The following is a 19,021-nucleotide window of genomic DNA, read 5'->3' as shown; positions in this document are numbered from 1 at the left end:
GGCACCACTAAGCAGATTTCATGTCTATCAACTGCGAATACATCCTACAAACTTCAAGGTGTTCGTGTAGTCTATCTGTCCACTTAACTGATACAGTACAAATCTACTGTGCGAAGTTTCCCTTAGCTCGCTTACGTAAATTTCTCACTTTTTTTTCTCCAGCTTTTCAATCATTGCATCCTCGTGACGTTAGCCTGCCATGTTTCTTTCGGCATTCTCAGCTGTTTTGGCCGAAAAGTTCCTATGAAGGACCCTCCAAATTGGGTGGTTCTGAGAACTCTTATACAAAATAGCCTAATACATGGTTATGTATGTCCTTGTTGTTTGTCTGAATGTAATGGACTAACCAATTAAAAATCAATTGAACATAGTTAGCTCTCTCTCTGTGTGTGTGTGTGTGTGTGTGTGTGTGTGTGTGTGTGTTTGTGTGTGTGTGTGTATATGAGAGAGAGTGTGTGTGTTTGTGTGTGTGTGTGTGTGTGTGAGAGAGTGTGTGATTTCTACTGTGATCCAGTCAGTGCAATCTGATTTATCGTTGTTGAGTTGAAACTGACTAATAAACAGTATTGATGTTTGATGTGGGTGTGCTGCTATCCAGACATAAGTGCTGAAATCTTGGCCGAAGTCCAAAGGAAATTTGACGCTCTCCTTTGTGCTGAAAACATTTATATAGACCTGTCATTACCTGTGGATAACATAGTACCTTAGGCCTATATTAAATTAAATAGAAAAGAAACAAGTAGAATTTCTGTAACATTAGCCTACTAACAGACGAAATGTTTTATATGCGCAGGTTTATATATTTATCATCAATAAATCGTATTTGTTTAACTAATTGATTTGCTTGTTCCATTGCTACTCAAACATTGAAACAATTTGAAGCATTATGCATAAAATCATAAAAATAATTAGCCTAATTATTTAGGCTAAATGGAATCGAATAAACGGAAACAGTTAATAATAAAAATGAATTAAATAATAGTAAAAACTATCTTTTTTGAGTGCAGAAAATTTTAACCCTTATATGTTTCCTATAGGTTTGATTTGACTGCCAAAAATGCATTACGTTAGTTTGTGAAAAATGTGCCTTATCCAAATGAATGAAAATACGCAATTTAAATACAAATATAATCAATTTAGACCTAAATACGTTTTTGATAAGTCCTAAATGAATGTTTATAATAAAGCATTTTGGATCTTTATTGAAGGAAGTTTGGACATTAAGTTTTCATCAGTTCTGCATATTTCGTCTTGTCAAGCGTGTAAAAAAAAAAAAAAAGAGGGAGGGAGGCCGGCAGTGGAAATCATATCAGTACGATAAAGAAATCATATCAAATAGGCTACTGGCCTTTTAGCTATAGGGCCCTACCAGAAAATGTGCAACATTCCTGTGAGTTTCAAAAAACACTTTTGAAGTTGTATCATACTATATGTGAGATTCATTGTGTAAGCCCTTTTGATAAGACAACTCAATGGACAACGAAATCGTGTCAATAAATTATTTTTTATTTATTTGTTTGGTGAATTACACAATAGTAGGCTACATATTTTCATCATTCAGTCGATGAATCAATTATACTGCTTTCTCAGAGCTGACACAACAACAGCCAGGAACTTCTGCCACGCAGCTTGGATGTCTGGGGTGAACTCAGTCCTCATGCGAGTAGCGATCACCACGGTCAGGCAGTCACCCAAGAGCTGGAAGAGAAGTTGAGAAAAGTAAAGCACAGCTCACACATAATCAGCAACTTCATAGCTTGGCTACTGCTCTGAGACTCAAACCTGGAAATTGCCCGGGTCGACTTGCAGTTTCTCTGAGTGAAGCTCGCTAAGGGAAGTGTAGGTGTTCTTGATATCATCCATGTTTTTAAGAGCCATCTCCAGACCTTGGAGCACTACAACCCCGTGCGCTGCGACCTTTGGGTTAGCCATGATTGCCTCGGAGTTGAACAGGTTTCCAAACCCACCAAAGTACCGCCGAGTCCAAGGGTAGACCACCAAGAGCCTTGAGACCAGATAATTAATACAAGAAAAATATAAGGCCTTAATTGAAACAAGCTAATGGCTGATTACATGCACATGCTCTGAAGAAATAGACACAATAAAATATAGGTTATCGAACAATGAACAGGCCAGAAATAAGAGTAGCATACCTCGTCAAGGTCTCGCGGCCCACCGACTCGTAGTCGAGTTTGGCGAATACAGCCTGTATCGCAGCGCGTTCCTCAGCTTTCCACTGAACCATCGTGACTTGTGGCTTTACAACTGGACATAGGCTTAAATAGACCCTTCTAGACCGCCGCCCATGTATTTCGGACAGATGTGTTTTGCCGATAATGCGGAGAAAAAGGCGGCAGCTGACCGATAAACCCCAGGCTCGATAAACTCCATAGTCCGTTTAAATTAAGTTTATAGTAGCATAGCTATGATAGTGTATCATAGAGCGTGGTTCTTTTACTTAGCTTTCTTGTTTATTTATTTGTCTTGAATAGATTGAATTGAGTTCGTTCGTAGGCTGCAAATTATAGGGCTATAATGGTAACAATAAAAGGCTATTTTCTTAGAGATATCCATAAGTGGTCTCATGTGAATTTTTTTAATTTCACATTATAGGCCTAAACAGATAAACTGTTTCGATTTTTTTATGTGTTTTTTTTCTGAGTTCTTGACTTAAACTGAGGAAATTACAAAACAAAAATCGAAATCTTCTCACAGAAGTGATTTGAAACCCAAACCTTTAAAACCAGTGAAATAGCCTAACCTTTTAAATCATTAAAACAAGTACCAATTTGAGGTAGCCTAATGTCTCTCAACAAGAACAAATGTTCTCATAATAGGGGAGACCGAGGATGGTTGTAATACTTTTTGTTTCAGCATCAGTAACAAATTTCGATACAGGCTAAACACATTTGTCTAGACTCAAATTAGAACTCACTTGGATGTGTACTGCATAATCGTGAGTTATTGTCAAATATAAAGAATTATGTTGTAAATCTACCACTGGGTGAGTTGTAACAGTAGCTAGGGATATCATAGCCTATGTCTGTGCATAAATTTAATGATGAGAAGTAATTTGCTGAAATAACATCCACACTATCTAATTTTTGCATAAACATATCTGAAGAACAAAGATAAAAACAGTCCTGATCGTGAATAACATGAAACATTTAAACCTAAAATAACAACAACAACATTGTACTTTTTAAAACTTGAAATATAGCGCAAAACAACCGCGCTTATTTGTGTGCGTTTAAGTGCTCTCTATTCCTGTCACAAAAGGGTTCAGTCACCATGATCCACCTGTTTTGATGTGAATTTTGAGATATAACACAAAAATGCTGGATGGAACCATCAATATGTGCATAAATTCTTATAATGTGCATAAAAAACTTGTGCGTTCAATTTAGGAAGATCTTTATTTTATCTGTTGGGATCCATGTGCATAAATTTTGATATGCAACAAGAAAACTCATGTGACTTTGCCTCAACAGAGTAGCCTATATGGAATCGATAACAGGACTCATTGGAATAATATATGGGTTGGTTGTAACATTTTTCATAGGCCTATACTGTTAAAACTATCCCCAACTCAAACAGCCATAACAGCAAACTGTCTTAGCAGGCTTTGAAGTAAGCGTAAATGCAAATCAACAGATTAATCTGAGAAACAGCTACTCAGGTCATACAAGTTAAATAATTATATCTACAACTCAAGGATATGTTTTCTTAGCTGAAAACCTGTATTTTTTTTCTGTGGTCATAAAATCTACAAATTTGCTCACAACCACATGCAGTTTGTCCTGTGTGCTCAAAAAGAAGATGGGAGTGTATGATATTGATGACCACAGCTCCTTTCTGATCAGTCAAACTTGTAGTGTTACAGCTCCATGTATCCCCTATAATAGCCTAGCCTACCACTTATATCAGGCATGAAGTATAATAATACTAGCCTACATCACCAACTCAAATTTAATATGGTCGCAAAATTCGTAAATTCTGCTAATATCAAACTCACATTCAATAGCTGCTTCCACTATCAGACCAGTACGGTCCAGGGCTAAGAACGAGCCGTGCTGTGCCAGTGGCCTCTCTCGCACCTTGCCACGGGCCCTAAATCATGCTGCGCTTCCACTGTCGGGCCAGCGCTCCTCTAAAAACCACGCCTCTCTTAAGCAAACATCACACAATCACCATTTCAACGGGGGGAAATGAATGAAAACTATCAGCCCGATCTCATAAAATGCGTATCAATAGCACAAGTTTTGTTTCGCAAAAATTGACTTTGGCGTCCATATGATTGGGTAGTGGGGTGGACGCATAGGCTATCATGCATATGCAGCCTACGCCAACAAATTTCGTATCATATGCAGGCGAACTGCGCAGGCCTATTATATGCACGCCAAACACGTGCGTCTCATATGCGCGCCAAAGTCTATTTTTGCGTATCAGTAGCCTACCACGATTATTTGGCCTAGCTACTATTTAAATGCATTTTCACGAGACCACACTCAAACTGTTAAAATGAACTTGACAGAAGCAAACGTTTTGTCCTCAGAAAGATTTAAAAAGACTCCAGTAGATATTTGGTAACACTTTAGTATAGGGTCCAATTCACACTAATAACTAGTTGCTTATTAGCATGTCTATTATTAACATATTGGCTGTTTATTAGTGCTTATAAAGTACATATAATGCATGACATCCATAATCCTAACCAATACCCTAAACTTAACAACTACCTTATAAACTATTAATAAGCAGCAAATAAGGAGTTATTTGAGGCAAAAGTCATTAACTATTAATGGTTAGTTAATAGTGAGAATTGGACCCTAAAATAAAGTGTGACCAGATATTTTACCAATGATTAAGAATAGTGACAGAAATACATCAGTTATGCCAAATCCAATTAATATGTATAATTTAACATAAATAGAAACACATAGGCTACATGTTTAGTCGAGGCTGCTCCGTTTATTTAGAATTACAAAAATGCATGACTCCATTTAAGTCCAAGCATGCAAACAAAACAATAGAAAAACACAAATAAACGCATATGTTTGCGTCAACTTCTTGAGAAAGAGGGATAATTTATATTAATTTTCCATGAAATAATATATGTTTGGGCGCTGTCCTGTTTCACTTTGCTGTTAACTTTTCAGCCAAAGCAACAGAGGGAGCTCGATATCAACAAAACCACAGGACAAAGACAGAACACGAATCAAAATAAATACACAAGTATAATTGTTTTGTCCAAGTTCTTCAATGGTCTCTGGTATTTATTAGGCCCATTATGCCGATGGTAAGCATACGTAGCCTTTAGTATTGCATAGGCCAATGCATTTCAGCCTCACACACTGAAGAGAATTCCCATCGGATCACAATCTTAAGTTATTTAAGACACTTTTGCATCTGAAGGCTAATTAAAAAATAGTAAAAAAAAAAAAAATTTAAATGCTGATATGAAAACAAGGGAAATGAGGCGGTAGACAGTCTAATTTTTCTTGTTCATGACCACACTCTAGGCCCAGCTTGCACGCTTTGGCCCAAGCCAAGGTTTCCGTGGGGGCTGAAAATCCCTGGCCGTTGGTCTCGAGGAAGCACCGCCCCAGAAGTGACACTGGAAACGCGACCAGCCCTAGCAAGCCCGCTTTTGACCCAACAGCGGAAATATGGCTAATGAAATCAAACTACAACAACAGTTATATTTGATTAATTGCTCAACTTTAATTCTCAAAATCAATGAAACAAACAAAGTTTAAAGATTTTTCACAGTCTGGGCAAGAGAGATAAGGACCAGGATCTTGTCAACAGTCGAGCAAGAGTGAACTGGTTCAAAAATACCCAACACTGCAAGAATGCCGTGAGACAAGATATGTTGAAAAGCAGAAGACAGTCAATGTCTGAAGTCAATACATTTCCAGGTCTTTAAAATGTTATGGTGTGCATGCTTATTCATGGAGTTCTCCAATCATCTTGTCTAAAATTGAAGGTTGTGTCGAGGTTGGAGATGAAATCACCTACCTGGAAAGTTGATGGGATCAACTCTAAACATGGAGGCATGAAATCTCACATGGGCTGATGAGGAGACTGTTTGTAAGGTTGGGAATTTTGTTAACTGCCTCATATACACCACTCATATCAGTGATGCCATGCTTCTGGATAGGTGCTGATCAAGGACTTGTATGTTTCCTCAAAAAAAAATAAAATAAAAACAAATTAGGACTTCGTGTGAGGGTTTACAGTCAACTTCCAGAACAGTATGTTTATTGAAGCATCGATCCTACTGAAGTAGAGTCTTTTTTATACCCTCTGAGAAAATGTTTTTTACCTTTAGGGGTACAACAGCTTGCCACTGGGGCAGTGCCCTCAAAGGGACACTTTTTTATATTCTTTTCTCATAAAGTGTTCATAAGAATATACCATAATAATACTGTTGCCTTAAGGGTACATAATACTGCTCTAAGATATATGCACCCTTTAGGGTTAAAGGTGTCGCTTTGAGGGTACTGGCCTGGTGACAAGCTGTTTTACCCCTAAAGGTACTTTTTATTTTTCTGAAAGCATACTGTATCTCCACCCTTGTGTCAGTTAGATTTCTTGTCCACTGGTATAAAAGATATTATAGATGCATTATCTTTGGCATCAACAAAAATAGAGTTTTCATTCTGTGAAAATCAGTTTCAATATTTCTCACTGGGAATATAGCCACAATGTTTATTCAGGTTTTTTGCAATTAAGTTTTAAGCATTTGTAAGATCTGCCTTTGATCATTCCTTAGTTGATGTATCATATACTTGATGTACGCCGATAAAGATCTTTTCATCATGTAAATTATATTCCTTTGTGAGTTCTTTTAATAACTTTATTTCATTAATTGTCTTTCCAGGTCTTATGCTTTAAACATCTCAGGTTTTCTGGGCCCCTTGTACATTGCAATTATGGTATGTTTGGGGGGCCTGTGTGACATCGTTGTCCCTAATCGGCTCCTGTACAATATATGTTGTATTGTAACTATATTTTACACACATATACACTATACACACATATACACACACACTATATTTTTCACAACTGCAAGACAGGGTGATGCTAAAGTAAATGCCATGCTATCTTTATGACTTGAGACTTGGGTGACTTGTAGCGTAGTAATACAAAACCATAAAAAAGACATGTAATTTTGACATTTTGAAATTATGTTTATTAGTCACACTAACAGATAGTTTGTCAACATGTAAACAACATGCTCGGACAGCCAGGTTTGACATTTTCTGAGTTAAAGGAACACTAGCCTAAATAAATTATATTATTGCTGTGTCACAGAGTTCCTTTCATAGGCACTCTTTGGGGGTAAATAAGGTACAAAGGTGTAGACTACTTTTTGAAACTTGAACTTTTAGCTATTTTTCTGAGAGTCACTTTAGCCAAGCAGACACCCCCCTTTAATACGACCATGTTTTCTATAAAGTTTTGCCTCAATTCATTGCTTCACTGCAACAGTGCAGCTCAGGTGCGTATCAATCCTCTTTATTGTGTTAGAGAACAAACAATGCTTTCCCCCATGTTAGAGGTTTTAATGATACTGTCTGCGCAGAGCAGAGACCACAACAGCGAGGAACTTCTGCCAGGCAGCCTGCACATCAGCTGTGAAAGAGGTACCCATAGTCGCCGCAATCACGATGGTCAGGCAATCAGCCAACAGCTGAAACGGAAAAAGCAGAAGAGTGTAGCGCAACAGGTAAGTCGCTGGTAGTCTGACTGGATATGAGTTTTATATGTTCATATGCTGTGTTTGCATACCCTGAAGTTGTCAGGATCCACATGGAGTTTCTCGGAGTGCAGCACACTCAGTTCGGCATAGGTGTTCTTGATATCATCCATGTTTTTCATGGCTCTGTCAAGCCCGTGGAGCACAACAACCCCGTGGGCTGCCACCTTTGGATTGGACATGATGGCCTCTGCATTGTACAGGTTTCCAAAACTTGCGAAGTACCGCTGAGTCCAAGGATACACAATCAAGGCCCTGCAATACAATATACAGCATCCAAAAAGTGAATGAAATAAAACTGAAAAGAAATATGTCTTTTTTGTGTTTTTATAAACTTATGATAAAATTATGAAAATGATGATAATGATCAGAATCAGAATCAGAATGAGCTTTATTGCCAGGTATGTTTACACATACGAGGAATTTGTTTTCGTGACAGAAGCTCCGCAGTACAACAGAATGACAGCGACAGAACATAAAACACATAATAAAAGAATATAAAAATACAAAAAATACAAATAAGTAGAATGAGATGAGCACAATAACATTAGCACCATACCTCTGCAAAGCTTTGGGGCCAGCGTCCTCATAATTCAGCTTGCTGAAAATGTCCTGGATGCAGGCACGCTCCTGGTCGGTCCAAACAACCATGTTGTCGGATTATGATTTTTGTTCTCCGTTAGGAATTAGAATCATACCTTTCCACTCTTGTCGACGCTATTTATGTCATCGGGTTGCATTGCAAATACAAGAGGGCTCGTGTGATTGGCTGGAGCTGCTTGTGGGCAGGACGCAAAAGAGGTAGTGATTTTGCAAGTTGCATTGCTCTAGAAGTTAGATGACGTTTTAATGCAAGTGGCAAAACACTTGTAGCATAACATACGCCCTCTTTTTATAAAAAGATTAAAAATAAAACTTCAGCATAGTATGACAAGGATAATGCCTTTGCATATAAAATGTAAGCATATAATTGTAGAGGACATCTTTATTTAATTGTTTAAATCCTTGGGAAATGTGACTTTCTATGTCTATGAATTATTCTTGTGATCTCAGCTGCTGGTTATCTCATGCACATACGCACATTCAAAACGACTCTTCCTTATCTCTATTCACAGACTCTCCACTTGCGTAGATCTCAAAATGAAATGCCTGTGTGTAAAAAAACTAAAATAAAAATCCAGTCTCATCAAATACCAAATTAAAAGGGTGTGGCCATTTTATCCATTCACCAGACACGCACTCTTTCAGAGCCAATAAATGAAATAAATGATTTATAAATCAATTCAGAATTGAAAAAGAAAAAAAAATCTGAAAATCAAGATCTGTGCCCTCAGTTACCTTTTTGGTCATTTCTATGCACAATAAGAGCCCTGTAAGAAACGAAATAATATAATAATAATAATATTTTAATAATCTTGTTTAATATATATATATTATTTTTATTTTATTTTTCAAACTAATAAAATATTAATAATAACAATACTTTGTGAAATAGTAATAATGAGCCTGCATTAAAAAGTAGATATATATATATATATATATATATATATATATATACACACACACACAATGGTAATTCAAAGTGCTTTACAAGGAAGTAAAATAATCATAAAAAATTTCAACAATAACAGAAGGAATTATAAAAGTTTTAAATAATTAAATAATGTATTTAAAATTAATTAAAAACAGTTAAAATAGGAAATGGTTATATAAAATACTGTCCAATCATATATATAATCAACCCTTTTATTTTGTTACTTTTTGTAACATTTATAGCCTAGGCCTATATCAGCATGTAAAGTACTATTACAGTTTTGCAAGAATGAAAGGTGATAAACATCGTATAAAAAGTAAGACCAACGCATGCATGCTAGAGACGTGCATGAGCATAATTTATATTGCATTCTAATAATTCAAGTAGATTAGCACTTAAAATTAACGGCATTTGGCTGTTGTGGGGTTACTTGAACTTAAGATGCGGACATGGTTTGATTAGGATCTGCCAATATCTGTTTCTTGTGACTCAAATGTGCACGCACGTATCATCACGTTCTCCCTAAAATGAAGAGGGAGGAAAATGGGCATCATGTCAATTTTCAGTGTTAACTGGCAGGAGTTCAATCTGACACGCAATTAGGCTGTATCTTGGGTGTGCCCACTCAACTTCAAATGCTTAAAAAGAGGACCAACGTTTAGGTGGGCGAGTCATTTGACCCAAGCACAACTGCTCATTTCAGACATCGATTCAAAATGAGTCTCTCTGCTAATGACAAAGCGATTGTGAAGGCCCTCTGGGCAAAGATCTCCCCAAAGGCTGGGGATATCGGCAATGAAGCGTTGTCCAGGTAAGTCAAATCTGTTTTTTATTTTTTTTTATATAGACTATATATTTTACAGATGTAAGACAGACTAAACCGGCTTTTACATCTCTCCACCATTTTGCAGAATGCTCTATGTCTACCCTCAGACCAAAACCTACTTCTCTCACTGGAGCGACCTGACCCCCGGATCCGCTCCTGTGAGGAAGCATGGGAAGAAGATCGTCGCTGGAATCGGTTTGGCTGTTGAGAAAATCGACGACCTTTTTTCCGGCCTGCTCACTCTTAGCGAGCTGCATGCCTTTCAGCTGAGAGTCGATCCTGCTAACTTCAGGGTAAATATAGCCTACAGCTGAATAATTTAGCCAGACTTCCATAGTTCTCATTACGAAGTTGTCTTGCTCAAAATGGTGTCTATTACTCTTCATTTAACAGATCCTGTCCCACAACATTCTTGTGGTGTTGGCCATGCTCTTCCCTGATGACTTCACACCTGAAGCCCACCTGGCCATGGACAAGTTTCTTGCAAGAGTGGCCCTGGCTTTGTCTGACAAATATCGCTAACCTGTTTGATATTTGTTTAGCAGTTTGAATGTTGCTTTGTCGATTTGGTCAGCAACATGTCAATAAAAAATTAATCTGGAGACACTTACCCTGTGCATTGTTTTCCTTGACACAGAACAAAATCTAAATTCATTTGCAATACATGCAAATTTAAAACGTGAATCTGGATGAATACGGGATCATATGAATCCCATTAGATTTGTGAAACTTTTATATGATTAATCTTAGATTAGACCAAATTTATAGGAATTAAATGAATTATTTTTAGGTAATTAAGCATCATTTTAAAACTTTACTTTACTTTTAAAGTTAAGCTGTTGCTTGAATAAATCATTTTGCCACATCAAGATATGCTCATGCGACTCTTATCCATTATATTTCTTTAAGCATATAAAATATTTATTTTATCAAAAATGAAAAAAATATAAAGGTTTATTACGAGACTAGGAAATAAAAAGAAGGGTATTGCAATAAGTTTAATATATGAAAATTATATAACCTACTTTTATTTGTAGTCTACAACCCGAATTCCGGAAAAGTTGGGACGTTTTTTAAATTTTAATAAAATGAAAACTAAAGGAATTTCAAATCACATGAGCCAATATTTTATTCACAATAGAACATAGATAACGTAGCAAATGTTTAAACTGAGAAATATTACACTTTTATCCACTTAATTAGCTCATTTAAAATTTAATGCCTGCTACAGGTCTCAAAAAAGTTGGCACGGGGGGCAACAAATGGCTAAAAAAGCAAGCAGTTTTGAAAAGATTCAGCTAGTGATTAATTGTTAATTGATATCAGGTCTGTAACATGATTAGCTATAAAAGCTTTGTCTTAGAGAAGCAGAGTCTCTCAGAAGTAAAGATGGGCAGAGGCTCTCCAATCTGTGAAAGACTGCGTAAAAAAATTGTGGAAAACTTTAAAAACAATGTTCCTCAACGTCAAATTGCAAAGGCTTTGCAAATCTCATCATCTACAGTGCATAACATCATCAAAAGATTCAGAGAAACTGGAGAAATCTCTGTGCGTAAGGGACAAGGCCGGAGACCTTTACTGGATGCCCGTGGTCTTCGGGCTCTCAGACGACACTGAATCACTCATCGGCATGATTGTGTCAATGACATTACTAAATGGGCCCAGGAATACTTTCAGAAACCACTGTCGGTAAACACAATCCGCGTGCCATCAGCAGATGCCAACTAAAGCTCTATCATGCAAAAAGGAAGCCATATGTGAACATGGTCCAGAAGCACCGTCGTGTCCTGTGGGCCAAGGCTCATTTAAAATGGACTATTTCAAAGTGGAATAGTGTTTTATGGTCAGACGAGTCCAAATTTGACATTCTTGTTGGAAATCACGGACGCTGTGTCCTCCGGGCTAAAGAGGAGGGAGACCTTCCAGCATGTTATCAGCGTTCAGTTCAAAAGCCAGCATCTCTGATGGTATGGGGGTGCATAAGTGCTTACGGTATGGGCAGCTTGCATGTTTTGGAAGGCTCTGTGAATGCTGAAAGGTATATAAAGGTTTTAGAGCAACATATGCTTCCCTCCAAACAACGTCTATTTCAGGGAAGGCCTTGTTTATTTCAGCAGGACAATGCAAAATCACATACTGCAGCTATAACAACAGCATGGCTTCGTCGTAGAAGAGTCCGGGTGCTAACCTGGCCTGCCTGCAGTCCAGATCTTTCACCTATAGAGAACATTTGGCGCATCATTAAACGAAAAATACGTCAAAGACGATCACGAACTCTTCAGCAGCTGGAAATCTATATAAGGCAAGAATGGGACCAAATTCCAACAGCAAAACTCCAGCAACTCATAGCCTCAATGCCCAGACGTCTTCAAACTGTTTTGAAAAGAAAAGGAGATGCTACACCATGGTAAACATGCCCCGTCCCAACTATTTTGAGACCTGTAGCAGAAATCAAAATTGAAATGAGCTCATTTTGTGCATAAAATTGTAAACTTTCTCAGTTTAAACATTTGCTATGTTATCTATGTTCTATTGTGAATAAAATATTGGCTCATGTGATTTGAAAGTCTTTTAGTTTTCATTTTATTCAAATTTAAAAAACGTCCCAACTTTTCCGGAATTCGGGTTGTATTAGCCAATAGCTACTTTTTCATTTATATATATATTGACCTTGTTCAGTTGACGTTCATGTTTATTTATTTAATGATTGCTAGTTTAATGTGATTTATTTATTTACTTATTTATTTTCGGTTTCGGTTATATATATATATATATATATATATATATATATATATATATATATATATATATATATAAGGCATAACCGAAAATAAATAAGTAATTAAATAAATAAATCACATTAAACTAGCAATCATTAAATAAATAAACATGAACTTCAACTGAACAAGGTCAATGACTCGCCAGCAGCTTTGAGTCACGTGAGTCTTAGAAAAGGCATTTACGGTCATTCAGGAAAAAAAAACACTTTATCAAGGAGCCACATGCACAAACACCAAGAAAAGGCTACAAACTCTTTCACATAAGGTAGGTACAGTAACTAACAGTATTTTGTTTCGAAAAAAAAATAGACTTAACATTTTACTGAAATAATTAAATAGCCATTGAGCCTTTGTGACAGTTTAACACTTTTTAAACTGTCACAAGTTTACTGAGGCAAAAGTCGTATTTAATAGTTAGTTAAACTATTAGTGAGAATTGCGCCTTGAAATGAAGTGTGACGAGGTGCCTTGAAGATCTACCTTCCTGCGAAGTTCAAACACATCTGAACCAAGAAATTCAGAGCTTCAGGGCAAATTATAATGTAGTGGTTTAATTTTACAGTGGGTTTAATTTATTTGGTGTCTGCCAAAAAAATTTTTTTAAAAAAAAATCTTGCATTTAGACATGTTGGGTATGGATTAAACTTTCTTTCTTTGTTCTATTGTGGAAAGTCACAATACTTCATAACACACTGATAATATAAATACATGAAATAGAGAAATAAACTGTAGAGTACAGCCTGAGGCAAAACATAAGGAAAAAGGACTGGTCATGTTTTATCAAAGTCGTGTACACTATATTCACAGTTTAAATGCTATATGCTGTTGGGTTTGACATGTGAAATATTCAGACTGTTTAAGAGTAATGAAGTCATCAAGGTTTTGGCATGCTGAGGTGCTCCAGTATCATTTCAGTATGACTCGTATCTTCTCATCTCCAAGCAGAAGCCTGTTAAAACAATAAAGTAACAGTCTGCTGTAAAACTAATTTCTTGAAATGGAAGTCCTAAACAGCAGATCTGATATCAAGGCAAACTGACTTCACAGAGCAGCAGCCCCCAGACCTCCCCCAATCGGGCCATCCCCAATAAACCCAATGATAAGTCCAGTAGTTAGCCACCAACGCAGGTCCAAAAGCTCTTGCAGGATTCAAACAGGTGCCAGAAACATCTCCTCTTTTAAAGAAAACATTTTTTTTCAAACAGATAATAATGATAACAAAACAGATGTTACATAAACATATACGTATTAAGCTACAAATGCTTGTTATTAAGACTCACTCTGCCAGAACATTGACAATAACAGTGCAGCCCACCATGAAGGGCACAAGGGGGCTTTTGCTCTTTCCATTGACAGCTCCCAGCAGCACCACCATAGTTACTAGACACGTCAAGGCCATTTCAGCAAACCCTGCCTTCCCCAGCTGCTCCTCAGATGTAAGAATAGTAAAGGCCGCTCCGGTAGCATTCACATAATTCTCGTGTGATGTCATAACCTTCAAAATACATTTGTCTGTTGAGCTGTGTTTGGGGTTGTGGGAAATATTCATATTATTTTCTGTTTATGTAATAAGTGCAGTCTTGTTCACACCTTTGACATTGCAGCTCCCAGCAAACCTCCGATAAGCTGAATGATAAGGCAGGGAACAGCCATCGTCAGCTGAATTCCACCACATAACCAGATAGCGATGGTGAACGGAGGGTTAAAATGTGATCCGCTGCAGAGAGAGAGAGAGAGAAAAAAACATTCAGGTGAGACAGAGAAATGGATTCAGAAAATCACTTTTAGAACTCAAAATTGATTAACAAACCCAAAATTGACAATATAGGAATAGTTTTGAATAACAAACGTATTGAAACGTATGCAGTCTTTGTTTATTACACAGTAAATAAATGTAAGAAATCTGAAAATATAAATACAAAATAATTACAACTTATTTTTAAGTTAAGCAATACCATATATATATCTCTTATGTCTCTTACCTGATTTTTCTTACCTATATCTTACCTGATTTCTGCCATACACGCCACCAGCACAGCCACTGCCAGTCCATGCACAAACGCTGGCTGTGATCGTCCCGCCGTCTCCACATTTTCAATGACAGACACACAGCCGATAAAGACAAAAGAAGTGGTGCCCACCAGCTCAGCAACACATGGCTGGATTGTTCTTTCATTCTTGCAAAGATGTTTGGGTTTGTTCTTCTTCAGCAAGGTTTTGTCCAGCTCTAGCTTCTCTGCCTCCACTGACATCCAGAGCACTGAGTAACTTTGTGACTGTGGCAGAGGGAAGCACTTTGATAACATAATAAGTTCCACCATAAATCATTCTTTTATCCCTGAAAGGTCTGATATATTATCGTAGGATTATACATGAATAATGCAGCAACAACATACAATCAAGTTTTTGGAGTCAATGAAAAGATTTGGTGAGAACAAGATGTTATCCAAGTATAATTACAGACATTTTCAGATTGGAGTTAAATTAGTGCATAGCTGTTCCCTTATCAGATGTAAGGTGCTTCACATTTGCACAGTATTGTTTTTACTATTATCTCTGTGTTATTGATTTGCTTGTGTGATAGTGTGTCATAACTCACAGATCATGATCACCCATGTGGCATTATAAAACAATGCATTGACACTCCAAGGTGAACTTTGAAATGCAGTGTGATATATTAATATGGAGGTATTTTAAATACTATTAATATGCTCAGGGGATCTTAGGTAAAAAAAAAAGAAGCAGAAAATAAGGAATATAAATATATATATATATATATATATATATATATATATATATATATATATATATATATATATATATATATATATATATATATATATATATATATATATATATATATATATATATATATATATATATATATATATATATATATATATATATATATATATATATATATATATATATATATATATATATATATATATATATATATTACAATTGATATTCTTATTAATATTACTTTTTTATTTAGAAATCAAATCATGATCTCTCTTATTTATATACTATATATATATAGAGAGAGACAGAGAGAGAGCACAGATTTTACCAAATAATAACATATATATGTATTCACATATATATATGCATATATATATAATAATAAAATAAAATAAATAACAGTTTTAGGTTTATTTAAATTATATGCAAAGTGAAGAAATACATGCAGGCAATTTCTAACAAAAGAAGTTTATTAACAGAAAACATCAGAATACATTATGGCAGGCTATAAAAACAACAAATACATTTGGCAAAGAGACAATAAAGCATCAGAATACAGGAAAGTTTAGAATACTGCAGTAATATAAATGTTTGACAATATCATACAATGTTTTACAAGTTATCTTGACTTTAAAAAGCTGGCAACATGAGATCCTCTGAGGACCCCTCTCCATCACTTGAAAATAACACGAATCTTCTGGTCTCCCACCACCAACCTAGAACAAAAATTGCAACTGTTCAGATACTTAGATACTCAAATACTTCTACTTACATATTACATATCAGGACTGAAAGTTTCAAACACAAAAACTGTATTACACATAAAACACAAATGAACTCTGAATTCTTATTTCAGTCTGATCGGATTCAAACTCAGTTATCTTTATAGACTCAATGACTTCACACTCTTTCTAAATGAAGAAAACCACTCATTGTGCAATGTAAAAGTGAGCAGCAGGAATACCTCACAAGACTGACAGTGACCAGGGCACCAGTCATAGGTCCAACCCAATATATCCAGTGGTACTCCCAGTGACCGGACACTATTGCTGGCCCGAAGGCCCGTGCTGGATTCATACATGCTCCTGATATTCCAGCCCTGTTGAACACGGAAGACAAAATCAGTGAAATCACTGAAGACTGAGAAGTTAGAAGACTGGCTTCAATAAGTGACCCAAATACAGCACATTAGCACATTTTATTGTTAGAAATCATTGTTTCCTATTGCCATTATTGTTCTAAGGCTGTTTAATGTCTTTGTTTCCTGTAACATATCCTGTGATTTTCAATTCATTAGGTTGCCATGTTCATTAAAGACACCTCTGTCTCCACATATAAAACAAGTGAGAAAATGATCTACAGAAAAATCGAAATGATCTAGAAAAATGGATCCTTACCATAATATAATTGACAGTTTTCTGTTTTTATATTTCTATTGCTTTATACGTTTTAAAGTATGTATAATTATTGTATAATTATAACAATTAGATATAAAAGAATTAAAAGTGGTGTAAATCATACAGACGTGTTTAGAAACAAAAAAACATGTGTTTAGTGTTGTATTTGTTCTATTTTTTCCATTCTATTACGCTGCTTTGAATTCAAATGTTTCCTGCATAATAAACATCCATGTTTACATAAATAAATAAAACATCCATGTTTACAGTTGTTACAATAGTGAACTTGCAGTTCACACCTATTTACATAGTTACTATAGTATCGACAGTACCTCTTGTACTGTATAGTAATATTACATATCAAAGTTGGAGACTCAAAAAGACATGGATGTTAAACAGTGCTTCCAGTCATTCCTATATTTACTAATTTTTTATATTTAACACAAATGCTTTCTATGGCTGCGAAACAGAAGACTAAATCTTATTTGAAATATCCTGTAGCACATATTCTGTACGATAGGCTATATCATTTATTTTTGCATGAAATATTAGCTCCCTACCCAGCCAAAATATTTGCAGTCACTGCGAGTCCAATGCAGAAAGGAGCCAGTTGACTTCGGGTCCTTCCGTTCACGGCACCCATGCTGACAACCATAGTCAAGAAGAGTGTCATAACCATCTCTGCCACAGTCGCAGAGCCAGTGCCATGAGCGGACTCAATGGCATTAAATGCTGCTCCTGTTGCATTTGCAAAGGCTTCATTTGTAGTGACAGCCTAAAGAAAAAAAAAGATAAAAGATAAATAATAAAACTATTGAATCAAGGGAAAGTTTTATCATGTGCACATCAAGGCTTCACCATGTCAAGTCAAATATTAACAGAGAAGCTTAGACACATACTTTGGCGAGGCTGGCAGCAATCACTCCACCTAACATTTGTGAGATCACGTATGGCACCAGGAGGATCAGTTCCATTCCTCCGATGAGGTAAACACACACAGATACAGCTGGATTGAAGTGACCGCCACTGGGAAAAAATAAAAGGATCAAAAAGGGAAATCAAATGTAAGCAATCAAACATAAATTCTACAGTTTGGGTTCAGAATGAATGGCTACATTTTATTTTCTCCAATAAAACTTTAATACATTTTAAAATAATAATACAATAAAATATAAAATAGAAGAAAATCTTACAAGATTATATTAAATACTTTTACATTTAAATATTAATACAATGAATTTTTCTTAATGAAACATAAAAATATGAAATCATAATTTAATAACACTTTTATTATTTATAAAATCATGAAATAAAAATATAATTTTGCAGATTAATCAGATATTTGAAGTAAATGCAAAATAAATGTCTTTCAGTTTACAGTTTTGGTTACATTATTCGTTTTTCAATATTATATTCTTAAATATTATAAATATACTAAACCTAATATAAATATTCTAAACATTGTTTAATATTTAAATATATTATCTCTCATTTTTATTCTCTATTTCAAAGTCGAGTCATCTGCTAAATCAAGCACACATAACATAAGGCAGTTACCTGATTTCTCCAAAAATGGCAATTGCTATAGCCAGTGCTAGTCCATGTGCCAGGGCAGGCTGGATGCTCCCGCTGATGCCCACGTTGCCCATGACCGACACACAGCCCACAAACATGAAGAGAGTGGAGCCCAGGACCTCGGCCAGGCACGGCTGAATATAGTGCTCGAAGAAAGACAACTTCTTAGGCTGATTCTGATGGGCATCCCCTCCATCGCCAGTGGCTACAGTAAAGAGCTCTGACTTGGACTCCGCTGAGGTCATCTTGCCTGTGTGAAACTTCAGGTGATCTATGCTCACACACTGCGGCTTGGTACTGATAAAGGTGGACAGAGGATGGGGTGGAGTGGTGGTAAGGCGGGCCTTGGAGTGGCTTGGGAAAAACACTTTACAATTCCAGCAGTGGAGAGCATTGTTT

At 36.1% G+C, this 19,021-nt stretch overlaps 5 protein-coding genes across 5 annotated transcripts; 1 reads left to right on the top strand and 4 right to left on the bottom strand.

The window, feature by feature from the left end:
- Positions 1–1,485: 1,485 nt before the first annotated feature.
- On the bottom strand, positions 1,486–2,306 carry hbbe3 (hemoglobin beta embryonic-3). The gene is made up of 3 exons (XM_059532073.1): positions 2,154–2,306; positions 1,783–2,005; positions 1,486–1,698 (listed from the first exon to the last, which is right to left on the bottom strand). The coding sequence occupies exons 1-3, from the start codon at positions 2,243–2,245 to the stop codon at positions 1,570–1,572; spliced, it is 444 nt and encodes a 147-aa protein (XP_059388056.1). The 5' UTR covers positions 2,246–2,306; the 3' UTR covers positions 1,486–1,569.
- A 5,197-nt stretch (positions 2,307–7,503) lies between these two features.
- LOC132122141 (hemoglobin subunit beta-2-like) lies at positions 7,504–8,622 on the bottom strand. The gene is made up of 3 exons (XM_059532071.1): positions 8,325–8,622; positions 7,798–8,020; positions 7,504–7,699 (listed from the first exon to the last, which is right to left on the bottom strand). Exons 1-3 carry the CDS (start codon positions 8,414–8,416, stop codon positions 7,571–7,573), a joined length of 444 nt encoding a protein of 147 aa, XP_059388054.1. The 5' UTR covers positions 8,417–8,622; the 3' UTR covers positions 7,504–7,570.
- A 1,164-nt stretch (positions 8,623–9,786) lies between these two features.
- Positions 9,787–10,727, top strand: LOC132122142 (hemoglobin subunit alpha-like). Its single transcript, XM_059532072.1, has 3 exons — positions 9,787–10,110; positions 10,211–10,418; positions 10,519–10,727. Exons 1-3 carry the CDS (start codon positions 10,016–10,018, stop codon positions 10,645–10,647), a joined length of 432 nt encoding a protein of 143 aa, XP_059388055.1. The 5' UTR covers positions 9,787–10,015; the 3' UTR covers positions 10,648–10,727.
- Positions 10,728–13,857: 3,130 nt separating this feature from the next.
- LOC132122641 (aquaporin-8-like) lies at positions 13,858–15,157 on the bottom strand. Its single transcript, XM_059533005.1, has 5 exons — positions 14,913–15,157; positions 14,496–14,622; positions 14,186–14,400; positions 13,951–14,080; positions 13,858–13,878 (listed from the first exon to the last, which is right to left on the bottom strand). Exons 1-5 carry the CDS (start codon positions 15,155–15,157, stop codon positions 13,858–13,860), a joined length of 738 nt encoding a protein of 245 aa, XP_059388988.1.
- Positions 15,158–16,099: 942 nt separating this feature from the next.
- On the bottom strand, positions 16,100–18,914 carry LOC132122140 (aquaporin-8-like). The gene is made up of 5 exons (XM_059532070.1): positions 18,605–18,914; positions 17,947–18,073; positions 17,608–17,822; positions 16,615–16,749; positions 16,100–16,366 (listed from the first exon to the last, which is right to left on the bottom strand). The coding sequence occupies exons 1-5, from the start codon at positions 18,865–18,867 to the stop codon at positions 16,324–16,326; spliced, it is 783 nt and encodes a 260-aa protein (XP_059388053.1). The 5' UTR covers positions 18,868–18,914; the 3' UTR covers positions 16,100–16,323.
- Between the last annotated feature and the right edge of the window lie 107 nt (positions 18,915–19,021).

Source organism: Carassius carassius, chromosome 40 (genome assembly GCF_963082965.1).
Source record: "Carassius carassius chromosome 40, fCarCar2.1, whole genome shotgun sequence".
NCBI lineage: Eukaryota > Metazoa > Chordata > Actinopteri > Cypriniformes > Cyprinidae > Carassius > Carassius carassius.
The sequence above is the reverse complement of the archived record's forward strand: the minus strand, read 5'-3'. Positions and strand labels throughout refer to the sequence as shown.

Excerpts from the sequence above, each read along its gene's own strand:
- hbbe3 (XM_059532073.1), bottom strand. The coding sequence starts at position 2,245 with ATGGTTCAGTGGAAAGCTGAGGAACGCGCTGCGATACAGGCTGTATTC. Across the intron at positions 2,006-2,153 it reads GGCCGCGAGACCTTGACGAG|GCTCTTGGTGGTCTACCCTT; the intron begins GTATGCTACTCT and ends TCTGGTCTCAAG. Across the intron at positions 1,699-1,782 it reads TCGACCCGGGCAATTTCCAG|CTCTTGGGTGACTGCCTGAC; the intron begins GTTTGAGTCTCA and ends CTTCTCTTCCAG.
- LOC132122141 (XM_059532071.1), bottom strand. The coding sequence starts at position 8,416 with ATGGTTGTTTGGACCGACCAGGAGCGTGCCTGCATCCAGGACATTTTC. Across the intron at positions 8,021-8,324 it reads GGCCCCAAAGCTTTGCAGAG|GGCCTTGATTGTGTATCCTT; the intron begins GTATGGTGCTAA and ends ATTGTATTGCAG. Across the intron at positions 7,700-7,797 it reads TGGATCCTGACAACTTCAGG|CTGTTGGCTGATTGCCTGAC; the intron begins GTATGCAAACAC and ends TTTCCGTTTCAG.
- LOC132122142 (XM_059532072.1), top strand. The coding sequence starts at position 10,016 with ATGAGTCTCTCTGCTAATGACAAAGCGATTGTGAAGGCCCTCTGGGCA. Across the intron at positions 10,111-10,210 it reads GGCAATGAAGCGTTGTCCAG|AATGCTCTATGTCTACCCTC; the intron begins GTAAGTCAAATC and ends ACCATTTTGCAG. Across the intron at positions 10,419-10,518 it reads TCGATCCTGCTAACTTCAGG|ATCCTGTCCCACAACATTCT; the intron begins GTAAATATAGCC and ends TTCATTTAACAG.
- LOC132122641 (XM_059533005.1), bottom strand. The coding sequence starts at position 15,157 with ATGTCAGTGGAGGCAGAGAAGCTAGAGCTGGACAAAACCTTGCTGAAG. Across the intron at positions 14,623-14,912 it reads GCGTGTATGGCAGAAATCAG|CGGATCACATTTTAACCCTC; the intron begins GTAAGATATAGG and ends CTCTCTCTGCAG. Across the intron at positions 14,401-14,495 it reads TGGGAGCTGCAATGTCAAAG|GTTATGACATCACACGAGAA; the intron begins GTGTGAACAAGA and ends TGTATTTTGAAG.
- LOC132122140 (XM_059532070.1), bottom strand. The coding sequence starts at position 18,867 with ATGACCTCAGCGGAGTCCAAGTCAGAGCTCTTTACTGTAGCCACTGGC. Across the intron at positions 17,823-17,946 it reads TTGCTGCCAGCCTCGCCAAA|GCTGTCACTACAAATGAAGC; the intron begins GTATGTGTCTAA and ends TTTTTTCTTTAG. Across the intron at positions 16,750-17,607 it reads ACTGCAAATATTTTGGCTGG|GGCTGGAATATCAGGAGCAT; the intron begins GTAGGGAGCTAA and ends CGTGTTCAACAG.